This window comes from Bos javanicus, chromosome 20 (assembly GCF_032452875.1).
Source record: "Bos javanicus breed banteng chromosome 20, ARS-OSU_banteng_1.0, whole genome shotgun sequence".
NCBI lineage: Eukaryota > Metazoa > Chordata > Mammalia > Artiodactyla > Bovidae > Bos > Bos javanicus.
The window spans coordinates 14,999,055-15,013,517 of record NC_083887.1 but is presented as its reverse complement, the minus strand read 5'-3'; the positions used below and the strand labels follow the sequence as shown (position 1 = coordinate 15,013,517).

The 14,463-nt window shown below is 36.6% G+C and overlaps 1 protein-coding gene across 4 annotated transcripts in view; it reads left to right on the top strand.

Annotated features, from left to right (window-relative positions):
- The window catches only part of RNF180 (ring finger protein 180), a 283,868-nt gene extending 270,101 nt beyond the window's left edge, over positions 1 to 13,767 (top strand). For 3 of the 4 annotated variants that reach the window (XM_061393438.1, XM_061393436.1, XM_061393437.1), the window contains one exon: positions 12,748 to 13,767. In XM_061393438.1, the coding sequence (XP_061249422.1) occupies positions 12,748 to 12,947 (200 nt within the window). In that variant the 3' untranslated portion in view covers positions 12,948 to 13,767. The remainder of the gene's footprint in view (positions 1 to 12,747) is intronic. The other variant, XM_061393439.1, reaches the window with a different exon arrangement.
- Positions 13,768 to 14,463: the final 696 nt, after the last annotated feature.

Sequence of the window (14,463 nt, the reverse complement as noted above, 5' to 3'; positions counted from 1 at the left end):
CAAAGAGTCAGACACAACTGAGTGACTGAACTGAATTAACCTCTAAAGAATTTTTTTCATAAGAACTACAAAATGTATTTCAAAATATATTCATAATAATATTCAGTACATGCTGAAAATATAGTTGAGAAGCTTGATTTGGGACATTCTCAAAATATGCTAATGATTCATTCTGTTCTCTGAAGTCTATCCTTATATACAGGCATTCACCCATCCACTCAACGAACATTCTGCAAACAAACATTCCATCCTCAAAGCACTGTGCAGGTTACTAAAATTACAAAAATGAAATAGATAATTGTTGACAGGCTTTCTGTCTCTGAATCTTCAAAATATAGTACTTTATGGTCTTCGATGGCAAATATAAATTTGTACTGTATTTTGTGGAGAAAAAGTCATGCTTTGTTTTTTAGAACACAAGAGAAATCCTTCTGAGGTAAAATGGTTTTGGCAAAAATAGAATTTATGAAGAGGCAGAAGTACCTGTATGAGATTCTGGAATGCTGGTTCTTTTTTATATTTTTTCTAAATCTGATGGTGACTTGGAGATTTTCTCCACAGTTCTTTATTACTGTTTGATTTCATGCAATGAGTTTGTCCAAGAGCTTTATCTTTTTCACCCCCAGTGAGAAAACAAATCCGTTTCAACTTTGTGATTATCATCTTTTCCTTTAATAGTTCTAAAATCACTTCATTATTTCCAGTCAGAGTTAATTTCTCTCTTAACCCCTGGGTGCTCTGCTTCACATCATCCTAAGCTTTAGGACAGAGAAGCCTCTGCCTGATACATTACAGGTTGTTGTGGAAGAGGGGGAGAAACTGCTGCAGCATCTCAAACTGATGAATATGCTACCCAGAAACAATGCACACAATATTTTCTTTGGACATTCATTTTCATTTGTCAAGTCTCGTGCCATGCCTAAATCATAAGGGGCAGAGAAGTACAAATAAGCCAGGCATTCAGGAGACCAGAACACTTGTGAAAAGCTCCAAATGTACCACAGTCAGGGAAATTTTAGTCTAATTCACTTAAAAACTTGAATAAAATGGATACTGCTATATAAAAATTACCAAACATACTCAAGAATAACTAGAAAACATTAGTATACCAACAACTATTCACGAAATTGATATTTAAAAATCTATACCACACCTGAAAAGACTACAGGCTTTATAGGTTAGATTTATCAAACCACCAAGAATTCTAATTTTATGCAGACCATTTTTGAGAGTAAAAAGAGAACACAGGATTGCCACTGTCAGAACAGAGACAGCCAGTGCCTCTTGCTTGCAAGATATGCAGACACACAGATCCACAGAGAACTGTCACCTAACTGCCAGCATGTTTTATGAAGACAATAAAATCATGAGATACAATCCAGGCAAATATTGCATAAAACAGAAAATTATAGACCAATCTTCCTTATAAACATAGGCATAAAAATGCCACGTAAAATATATGAAGTTGAATTCATCAATGTGTAAAAACCAGTATCACGAACACATGGAATTTATCCTGGATTTAAAGGAATGATGAAACATGGAAAATCTATCACCTTAATTCATCACTGTAACAGATCTTTTTAAAATTATTCAACATTTTTTAAAAATCTACTTTTGAATTCATCACATTAACAGATTAAAGAAGAAAATCATATGAATATATTTATCTCAATACAGAGGAACTGTTTTGATGTGATCAAAAATTGAGTATGTTCAGTATTGGCACAAAAATCCAAATTTTCTGATTCCTTGAAGAGTATGATTTCCACTGTAGTGGAAAAGTGTCCTTTACCTTGAAATACCATAGTTAAAATGTGCTAATAATACTGGCTATTCTTTAAACCATGTCTTAATAACAAATTCACTTTATCAAGTTATCACTAAATAGTAAGTTGTGCTTAAGTCTGAGGATTTCCTGGTGCAGAAACTTCTGTCCATTAATTCCAATTCAAATCCAATTTTGGAATGAAGTGGTTATATGTAATATATACATTGACTGTTATATGCTTTTCAGTGTGCTGTCTCCTAGGCCAGGCACTTCTAATGGGGGCAAAAACTGGTTCTTGGGGCACCAAAAAAATCTTAGCTGTAACAGTAGTTTTTGGCCCTCACGAGCTCAACCCTACCTGAAAAAAATTTATTCCTTATTTTAAATTTCTCTCAGTAGAGGGAAATTGGATTTAAGCTAATTTGATTTACTGATTAGAATATTTCAGATAAATTTTAATTCAACTATTTTTTTCCTCCTTACATGGGTGATAATGCAATAAACAAAAAAAAGATTGATAAACTGTTGTAGAGTATGAGTTTCTTTAGACAGGAACCATGTCTAAAAATATCTTTAAATCCTCAGCCTCTAAGTGATAGTACATATAATCTTCATAAATTTTAATATTCCATAGTTTCACTATCTGATACTCTGACAGTTTAAAGTTAACAACTGCCTTAGAGAAATCAACTCATATTTGAAGGAAACAGTTTCTCACCATTTGTCTGAACAAACAATATATTGATTTATTCACAAAAGACAGACATAATATGAAGAACAAGAACTGAGAAAAGCAGCTGCTTTTCATATTGAAAGTAACAGTTACAATATTAAATTAAAAATAATTTATTGAAACTTTAGTATTGGCCAGGAATGTGCTTAGCATGTATTAATTTATATTTACTGATTTACTGATTAAAAGAATTTTTACTGATTACAAGAATATAGGGGTAGGGGAGGAAGAGGTACAAACTACAAGTGAGAGGTATAAAATAAGAGATAAGGATATATTGTACAACGTGGAAAAAATATGGCCAATATTTTATAATAACTGTATATGGAATGTAACCTTTAAAAATTGTAAATCACTTTATTGTATACCTATAACATATTACTATATAACTGACAACTATACTTCAATAAAAAATGAAATTTAAAAATTATTAAGATGCCTGTACTACTCAAAGCAAAAACAGACTCAGTACAATCCCTATCAAAATACCAATGGCATTTTTCAAAGAAACAGAAAAATAACAGTTGTAAAATTGGTATAGACTCACACTGTTGTTCAGTAGCCAAGCTGTATTCAACACTTTGCAACTTTATGGGCTGCAGCACACCAGGCTTCTCTGTCCCTCCCATCTCTTGGAGTTTGCCCAAATTCATGTTCATTGAATCAGTGATGCCATCTCATCCTCTGTCACCCTCTTCTCCTTCTATCTTCAGTCTTTCCCAGCATCAAGGTCTTTTTCAGTGAGTCAGCTGTTCGCATCAGGTGGCCAAAGTACTGGAGCTTCAACTTCAGCATCAATCCTTCCAAAGAGTACTCAGGATTGATTTCCTTTGAGACTGGCTGGTTTGATCTTGCTTTCCAAGGGACTCTCAAGAGTCTTCACCAGCATCACAGATTGAAAGCATCAATTTTTTGGCATTCTGCCTTCTTTAATGTCCAGCTCTCACACCCATACATGACAACTGGAAAGACTATAGCCTTGACTATTCAGACCTTTGTCAGCAAAGTCATCTCTTTGCTTTTTAACATGTTGTGTAGGTTTGTCATAGCTTTCCTGCCAAGAAGCAATTGTCTTCTAATTTCATGGCTACAGTCACCATCTGCAGTGATTTTAGAGCCCAAGAAGAGGAAATCTGTCATTTCTTCCACCTTTTTCCGTTCTGTTTGCCATGAGGTGATGGGACCAGATCATAAGATCTTAGTTTTTTTAATATCCACTTTTAAGCCAGCTTTTTCACTTTCCTCCTTTGCCCTCATCAAGAGGCCTCTTAAGTTTCTCTTCACTTTCTGTCCTTAGGGTGGTATCATCTGCGTATCTGAGGTTGTTAATATTTGTCCTGTCAATCTTGATTCCAGGATGTAACTCATCCAGCCTGGCATTTCACATGATATGCTCTGTGTATAAGTTAAATAAACAGGGTGATAATAAACAGCCTTATCGTACTCCTTTCTCTATCCTGAATCAGTCAGTTGTTTCATACAGGGTTTTAACTGTTGCTTCTCCAGTTTGTTATGATCCACACAGTCAAAGGCTTTAGTGTAGTCAATGAAACAGAGTTAGATGTTTTCCTGGAATTCCCTTGCTTTCTCTGTGATCCAGAGAATGTTGGCAATTTGATCTCTAGTTCCTCTGCCTTTTCTAAACCCATCTGCCTGAACATCTGGAGTTTTCAGTTCATGTAAGGCTGAAGCCTAGCCTAGAGGATTTTGAGCATAACCTTCCTAGCATGGGAGATGAATGCAATTGTCTGATGGTTTGAACCTTCTTTAATATTGCCCTTCTTGGGAACTGGAATGAGGACTGACCTTTTCCAGTCCTGTGCCCACTGCTGGGTTTTCCAAATTTGCTGACAGATTGAGTGCAGCACTTTAGTAGCATCATCTTTTAGGATTTTAAATAGCTCTGCTGGAATTCCATCACCACAAGCTTTATTGGCAGCAGTGCATATATGGAACCACAAAAGATCCCAAATAAAAGAACCTTGAGAAAGAACAGAGTAGAAGGTATCACATGATGATTTCAAGTTATATTACAAGGCTATACTAATCAGAACAGTATGGCATTGGTATAAAAATAGACTCATAAACCAATGGAACACAGTGGAAACCTCAGAAGTAAATCCTGGTATACATAATCAACTAATTCTTAGTCAGGGAATCAGGAATATATTCACAATGGGGAAAGGAAGGATACTCTTTTCAATAAATAGTATTGGGAAAACTGGATTGCCACACACAAAAGAGTGAAACTGAACCCATGTGTTACACCAGACACAAAAATCTATTCAAAAATATATTAAAGAGTTAAATGTAAGATCTGCAACCATAAAAATCTATAAGAAACCATGTAGGATAAGCTCCTTGACATGGGCCTTTCCAGTCATTATTTTTGGATATGACCACAAAAGGTCAGGCAACAACAGCAAAAATAAACAAGCAGGACTATATCAAACTAAAAAGCTTCTTCCGCATGGCAAGGGAAACAAGCAAAATGAAACATAGTCCATGGTTTTGGAAAAAAAAAAAATATACGAACCATATATCTCAGCAAAGATAGTGGATATTTGCTAAGAAAGTAGACAGAAGGTACTCTCAAAACCACAAAAAAGGAGATGGATATGTCAGTTAGCTTGATTATAATAATCATCTCACTAAATATTATATATCAAATCATCCTACTTTACACCTTAAAATATACACAATTTCTGTTATACAGTGTAAAACATATGTGAACAATAATTTAAGATTGTTCTTGATCAAAGAAACTTGACTTTAAGTAACCATAATGATAACTCAGGTAGATGCAACCTTTCTATGAGAATAAGAAACCTGATGTGGAGCAGAATATTCAACATTACTTTTGTTTTTATTAAATGAGTTATTAAAAAGAATGAATCAGAATCTACTTCAAGCTTGAGCCTTACAGAAACTTTATCACCAGAGTAACTAGCATATGCCAGAATATATCTTTTCTGCTCAGTTTATTATATTTTCCCCACCCACTCAAACTAATAACCACATTAGTAGACAGTAGATAAGTACAAAGCAAAGGCTAATATTAATATTCAGTTCAGTTCAGTCGCTCAGTCATGTCCGACTCTGCAACCCCATGGACCGCAGCACTCCAGGCCTCCCTGTCCATCACCAACTCTCGGAGTTTACTCAAACCCATATCCATTGAGTCGGTGATGCCATTCAACCATCTCATCCTCTGTCGTCCCCTTCTCCTACAGCCTTCAATCTTTCCCAGCATCAGGGTCTTTTCAAATGAGTCAGTTCTTCACATTAGGTGACCAAAGTATTGGAGTTTCAGCCTCAACATCAGTCCTTCCAATGAACACTCAGGACTGATCTCCTTTAGGATGGACTGGTTGGATCTCCTTGCAGTCCAAGGGACTCTCAAGAGTCTTCTCCAACACCATAGTTCAAAAGCATCAATTCTTCAGTGCTCAGCTTTATTTATAGTCCAACTCTCACATCCATACATGATTACTGGAAAAACCATAGCCTTGATGAGACAGACCTTTGTTGGCAAAGTAATGTCTCTGCTTTTTAACATGCTGTCTAGGTTGGTCATAACTTCCCTTCCAAGGAGTATCTGCATTTTGTGGCTGCATTCACCATCTGCAGTGATTCTGGACCCCAGAAAAATAAATCAGCCACTGTTTCCACTGCTTCCCCATCTATTTGCCATGAAGTGATGGGACCAGATGCCATGATCTTAGTTTTCTGAATGTTGAGCTTTAAGCCAACTTTTTCACTCTCCTCTTTCACCTTCATCAAGAGGCTCTTTAGTTCTTCTTCACTTTCTGCCATAAGGGTGCTGTCATCTGCATATCCAGAGAAGGCAATGGCATCCCCCTGTAGTACTCTTGCCTGGAAAAATCCCATGGATGGAGGAGCCTGGTAGGCTGCGCTCAATGAAGTCATTAAAGTCAGACACGACTGAGCGACTTCACTTTCACTTTTTACTTTCATGCATTGGAGAAGGAAATGGCAACCCACTCCAGTGTTCTTGACTGGAGAATCCCAGGGACAGGGGAGCCTGGTGGGCTGCTATCTATGAGGTCTCACAGAGTCAGACATGACTGAAGTGACTTAGCAGCAGCAGCATCTGCATATCTGAGGTTATTGATATTTCCCCCAGAAATCTTGATTCCAGCTTGTGCTTCATCCAGCCCAGCGTTTCTCATGATGTACTCTGAATAGAAGTTAAATAAGCACGGAGATAATATACAGCCTTGACGTACTCCTTTTCCTATTTGGAACGACTCTGTTGTTCCATGTCCAATTCTAACTGTTGTTTCCTGACCTGCAAACAGATTTCTCAAGAGGCAGGTCAGGTGGTCTAGTAGTCCCATCTGTTTCACAATTTTCCACAGTTTATTGTGATCCACACAGTCAAAGCCTTTGGCATATCATATTATTCATCTTTAAAAAGCCTTTAACGTCTAAAAAGACCTAACTTTTTTAGGTCTCTAAAAAATAAACTTCACTATTTGTCAGCTAAACCCTGGTTGTCATTGGGCAAATAATTAGCATGTAAATAGGAAGCATTAATATAAACATGGCTAGTGAAGGTGATGAAATTCCAGCTGAGCTATTTAAAATCCTAACAGATGATGCTCTTAAGTGCTGCACTCAACATGTCAGAAAAAGTGGAAAACTGAGCAGTGACCAAAGGACTGGAAAAGGTCAGTTTTAATTCCAATCCCAAAGAAGGGCAGTGCCAAAGAATGTACAAACTACCATACAATTGCCCTTATTTTGCATGCTAGTAAGGTTATGCTCAAAATCCTTCAAGCTAGACTTCAGCAGTAGGTGAACTGAGAACTTCCAGATATACAAGCTGGGTTTAGAAGACAGAGGAACCAGATATCAAATTGCCAACATTTGTTGGATCACAGAGAAAGATAATATTTTAAAAAATCTACTCCTGCTTCATTGACTACACAAAAGCCTTTGATTCTGTGGATCACAGCAAACTGGAAAATTCTGAGAGATGGGAGTACCAGACCACAATGGATGGTGACTGCAGCCATGAAATTAAAAGATGCTTTCTCCTTGGAAGAAAAACTACAACAAACCTAGACAATGTATTAAAAAGCAGAGACATTACTTTACTGACAAAGATCTGTAGAGTCAAAGCTACGGTTTTTCCAGTAGTCATGTATGGATGTAAGAGTTGGACCATAGAGAAATCTGAGAACCGAACAATTGATGCTTTTGAACTGTGGTGTTAGAGAAGACTCTTGAGAGTCCCTTGGACTATAAGGAGATCAAACTAGTCAATCCTAAAGGAAATCAGTCCTGAATATTCATTGGAAGGACTGATGCTGAAGTTGAAGTTCCAGTACTTTGGTCACCTGATGTGAACAGTTGACTCATTGGAAAGGACCATGATGCTAGGAAAGATTGAAAGCAGGAGATGGGGATGACAAAGAATGAGATGGTTGGATGGCATCACCAACTCAATGGACATGCATTTGAGCACGCTCCAGGAGTTGGTGATGGATGAGGAAGCCTGGCGTGCTGCAGTCCATGGGGTCACAAAGAGTCAGACATGACTGAGCAACTGAACTGAACTGAACTGATCCATGTTGCTGCAAATGGCATTGTTTCATTGTTTTTGATGGCTGAGTAATAGTCTATTGTGTATATATAACACATCTTCTATATTCATCTGTAGATGGACACTTAGGTTGCTTCCATATCTTGGCTATTGTAGACAGCACTGCATTGAACACTGGGGTGCATGTATCTTTTTGAACCATGTTTTTCTTCAGATACATGCCCCAGAGTGGGATTGCTGGATCATATGGTAGCTCTGTTTTTAGTTCCTTAAGGAACGTCCATACTGTTCTCCATAGGGGGTGTTCCAATTTACATTCCCACCAACAATGTAGATATGTGTGTTAGTCGCTCAGTTGTATCCAACTCTTTACAACCCCATGGACTGTAACCTACCAAGCTCTTCTGTCCATGGAATTCTCCAGGTAAGAATACTGGAGTGGTAGCCATTCCCTTCTCCAGGGGATCTTCCCGATCCAGGGATAGATCCCAGGTCTCTTGCATTGCAGGCAGATTCTTAACTTTCTGAGCCACTAGGGAAGCCCCAACAATGTAAAAAGGGATCCTTTTTCTCCACATGTCCCACATTTGTTATTTGTAGGCTTTTTCATGATGGCCATTCTAACTGGTATGAGGTGATATCTCACTTTAGTTTTGATTTGAATTTATCTAATACTGACGTTGAGCATCTTTTCATATGCCTCTTGGTCAACTCTAAGTCTTCTTTGGAGAAACATCTATTTAGGTCTTTTGCCCATTTTTTCATGGGTTGTTCTTAAAATATGTATGGAGACACAAAAGACCCCAAAGAGCCAAAACAATCTTGAGAATGAAAGACAGACTTGGAGGATTAGGTTCCTTGACTTTAAATTATACTGCAAAGCTACAGTCATTAAAGCAGTATGGTGCTGACACAAAACCAGACATAAAGATCAGTGGAACAGGGTAGAGAGCCCATGTAGCACCTATGATCAATTAATCTATGACAAAGAAAGCAAGACTGTACAATGGAGAAAAGATAGTCTCTTTTAATAAATGATGCTGAGAAAACTGGACAGCTACATATGAAAAATGAAATTAGAACATTCTTTAGCACCATACACAAAAATAAACTCAAAATGAATTAACAGCCTAAATGTAAGACCAGATACTATAACTTCTTAGAGGAAAATGTAGGCAGAACACTCTTTAACATAAATCACCACAATATCTTTTTCAATCTTCTCCTAGAGTAATGAAAATGAAAACAAAAGTAAACAAATGGGACCTATTTAAACTGAAAAGTTTTCATAGCACAAGAAACCATAAACGAAATGAAAAGACAACCCATAGAATGTGAGGAAATGTTGCAAACAATGCAGCCAATAAGGAATTAATCTCTAAATCTTATAAACGGCTCATGCAACTCAATATCCAAAAAATGAACCTCACAAAATTTTAATTAAAAAATCAGATGATATAGGTGAGAAATCTGAAATCAAAGAGATCAATAAACTTGCCCCAAGTAAATGACAGAACAAAATTAGTCTCTTAAAATTTCTGCCAGTTATATGACCAATAAGGAGTTCATATCCAAAATATATAAAGAGCTCATACAACTCATTATCAAAAAAATCAATTAAAAAATACACAAGACCTGAACAGACATTTCTCCAGAGAAGACATACAGATGACCAATAGGAAAAGATGCTCAACATTACTAATCATCAAAGAAATGTAAATGAGGTATTATCTCACACCTGTAGAATGGCTACCATCATAAAGACCACAAATAACATTGATGAGAATTTAGAGAAAAGGATACCCTACTACATTGTTTGTAGGAATGTAAATTGGTATAGCCACAATGTAAATTAGTATAAAGTTTCCTCAATAAACTAAAAATAGAACTACCAATTGGTCCTCCATTTCCATTCTTGGATATATTACTGAGGTTAAAAAAAAAAACAGTAATTTGAAAAGGTATATTCATGAGACAGGGATCAAGACCATCCCCAAGAAAAAGAAATGCAAAAAGGCAAAATGGCTATCTGAGGAGGCCTTACAAATAGCTGTGAAAAGAAGAGAAGCCAAAAGCAAAGGAGAAAAGGAAAGATATTCCCATTTGAATGCAGAGTTCCAAAGAATATCAAGGAGAGATAAGAAAACCTTCCTCAGTGATCAATGCAAAGAAAGAGAGGAAACAATATAATGGGAAAGACTAGAGATCTCTTTAAGAAAATTAGAGATACCAAGGGAACATTTCATGCAAAGATGGGCACAATAAAGGACAGAAATGGTATGGACCTAACAGAAGCAGATGATATTAAGAAGAGGTGGCAAGAATACACAGACAAACTGTACAAAAAAGATCTTCATGACCCAGATAATCACGATGGTGTGATCACTCACCTAGAGCCAGACATCCTGGAATGTGAAGTCAAGTGGGCCTTAGAAAGCATCACTATGAACAAAGCTAGTGGAGGTGATGGAACTCCATTTGACCTCTTACAAATCCTAAAAGATGATGCTATGAAAGTGATGCACTCAATATGCCAGCAAATTTGGAAAACTCAGCTGAGGGAACAGGACTGGAAAAGGTCAGTTTTCATTCCAATCCCTAAGAAAGGCAATGCCAAAGGATGCTCAAACTACCACACAATTGCACTCATGTCACATGCTAGTAAAGTAATGCTCAAAATTCTCCAAGCCAGGCTTCAACAATACATGAACCGTGAACTTCCGGCTGGTTTTAGAAAAGGCAGAGGAATCAGAGATCAAATTGCCAACCTCTACTGGATAATCTAAAAAGTAAGAGAGTTCCAGAAAAACACCTACTTCTGTTTTATTGACTATGCCAACGCCTTTGACTGTGTGGATCACAATAAACTGTGAAAAATTCTGAAAGAGATGGGAATACCAGAACACCTGACCTGCCTCTTGAGAAATCTGTGTGCAGGTCACGAAGCAACAGTTAGAACTGGACGTGGAACAACAGACTGGTTCCAAGCAGGAAAAGGAGTATGTCAGGCTGTATATTGTCACTGTGCTGATTTAACTTCTATGCAGAGTACATCATGAGAAACGCTGGGCTGGAAGAAGCACAAGCTGCAATCAAGATTTCTAGGAGAAATATCAATAACCTCAGATACGCAGAAGACAGCACCCTTATGGCAGAAAGTGAAGAAGAACTAAAGAGCCTCTTGATGAAAGTGAAAGAGGAGAGTGAAAAAGTTGGCTTAAAGCTCAACATTCAGAAAACGAAGATCATGGCATCCGGTCCCATCACTTCATGGCAAATAGATAGGGAAACAGTGGCTGATTTATTTTTGGGGGTTCCAGAATCACTGCAGATGGTGACTGCAGATGATATTAAAAGATGCTTGCTCCTTGGAAGAAAAGCTATGAGCAACCTAGATAGTATATTAAAAAGCAGAGACATTACTTTGCCAACAAAGGTCCATCTAGTCAAAGCTATGTATGGTTTTTCTAGGAGTCATGTATGGATATGAGAGTTGGATTATAAATAAAGCTGAGCACCTAAGAATTGATGCTTTTGAACTATGGTGTTGGAGAAGATTCTTGAGAGTCCCTTGGACTGCAAGGAGATCCAACCAGTCCATCCTAAAGGAGATCAGTCCTGAGTGTTCATTGGAAGGACTGATGTTGAGGCTGAAACTCCAATACTTTGGCCACCTAATGTGAAGAACTGACTCATTTGAAAAGACCCTGATGCTGGGAATGATTCAAGGCCAGAAGAGAAGGGGACAACAGAGGATGAGATGGTTGGATGACATCACCAACTCGATGGAGATGAGTTTGGGTAAACTCCAGGAGTTGGTGATGGACAGGGAGGCCTGGCCTGCTACAGTCCATGGGGTCACAAAGAGCTGGACACGACTGAGCGTCTGAACTGAACTGATGTACCCCAGTGTTCATAGCAGCATTATATACAATAGCCTATGTAAGGGTCCATCAACAGATGAACAGATAAAGATGGGATATACATACACACAATGCAATATTCCTCAGTCATTGAAAAAAGAATGAAGTTTTGACACTTGCAACAATATGGATAGGCCTGGAGGACACTATGCTTAGTGAAATAAGTCAGAAAAATACAAATACTGTATGTTATCACTTATATATGGAATCTAAACACTAAAATGAGTAAATATGACACAATAGAAACAGACTCATACAGAGAACAGACTAGTTGTTATCAGTGGGGATAGGCAAGGAAGGAAGACAGGAGGAGGTAGGAGATTCAGAAGTATACACTACTGTGTATTAAAATAAGCTACAGGATATATTGTGTACACAGGAAATATAGCCAATATTTTATTATAACTTTAAATGTAGCATAATCTATAAAAATATTAAATCGTATGCTATATACTTGACACTAATATTGTAGATCAACTATACTTCAGTTTTTAAAAAAGAATAGTCTCTTGACTCCATATTCCATGCTTTTCGCTAATTTTACTGTCCCCCTTAGAAGCTTTAACTGAAAAAGACTTCTGATAGTTGCTTATCATTAAAAAGAAAAACTGTATGAATACAATATATGCCCCTCAGTGAAATCAGGATAATGTTCTGGTCATGATACTCATGTTCATAATGCAGCTTCCTTTCTGAGCACTTATCTGAGTTTAATGGGCTTTCAATTGCATGTTCATGTATCTTCTAGGTTTCCACAGACGTGCAGCTCCAGTTACAAGAAGGCAGTTCCCACACGGTGCACACAGGATGGATTACCTGCACTTCGAGGATGACAGCCGTGGATGGTGGTTTGACATGGATATGGTGATCATCTATATTTATTCAGTGAACTGGGTCATTGGATTCATTGTTTTCTGCTTTCTTTGCTATTTTTTCTTTCCATTTTAGGAATTTTCATACCTTAATACTGTTGCACAATTACAAGTGATGTAGATAACAATACTTAAACATTTTTAAAATGTGCTTTGAAGTTTTTATAATGTATTATATAAATTGTTGGTGTTTATAGAAAATATGAGAATGGATTTATTTATGAATGTTTCATGTAACAAACTGAACTTGACTTAAGATCTAATCTATTAGCACTTAGCAACAATGCACTATTAATTTTACAGTTCTCCTTGATTTGGGATTTGTGGTTCTAATTTTACAATGTCACTTTTACACATATTGTAAAGACTGAGGTTTTCCATCCACTTAAAAATACAAAATGAAATGATAATATGAGTAGATATTATCTTTAATTATAAACTATCTAGTAATCGTCACCTATTCTCAGGCAAGTTATTATACATTAAAGGTAAACCATCTTCTCTGGGAACTAATCTAGCAGGGTATATTCAGTTTTGCTTTCCAGTGATCTCTATTTATGTCCTTAGTTTCCTTTCTATTACCAACATAGCTGACTATACTTTGTTTTTAACAGACCTAATAATATCATTAGTGCAATGTTTTAAACTATTACAAGAATAGAATAGAATAGTAAACACAAACAAAATAAAAAGGAAAAATAAAACTAATTCACACCAACAAAGACTTAGAAAATTACATTAACATTTTTCCAATTGCAGGATTACTCACCTGAAGAAATTAAAAAGTTACTTTCAGAGCAATGCATGTCTAAGCTGTAATTAATTTAGTGATTCTTTTAACTTGGAGGTTGTCAAATATATTGTAAATGTACAATAAAGAGTGGCTTTTAAATTTTTTCATTGTTATTAACTAATTTTATGTCTGAAATAAGAATTGTTGAAAACAGGCTTAAGGGTTTATAGAACAAAAACTTGGCTTATTATTATTATTACTACAGTATTCCTTGGAATTAGTTTTCCCATATTAATTTTTTTTAATTTTATTTTATTTAACTTTACAATATTGTATTGGTTTTGCCATATATCAAAATGAATCTGCCACAGGTATACACGTGTTCCCCATCCTGAACCCTCCTCCCTCCCCATACCATCCCTCTGGGTCGTCCCAAGCATCCAGTATCGTGCATCGAACCTGGACTGGCAACTCATTTCATACATGATTTTATACATGTTTCAATGCCATTCTCCCAAATCATCCCACCCTCTCCCTCTCCCACAGAGTCCAAAAGACTGTTCTATATATCAGTGTCTCTTTTGCTGTCTCGTATACAGGGTTATTGTTACCATCTTTCTAAATTCCATATATATGCATTAGTATACTGTATTGGTGTTTTTCTTTCTGGCTTACTTCACTCTGTATAATAGGCTCCAGTTTCATCCACCTCATTAGAACTGATTCAAATGTATTCTTTTTAATGGCTGAGTAATACTTCATTGTGTATATGTAAATATTCTTTAAAAAGGAGATCTGAATTATCCCAGTACAAAAGAAAATTCGGGTAGGTAGTCCAGTATTAAAAGTGAAAAAACTA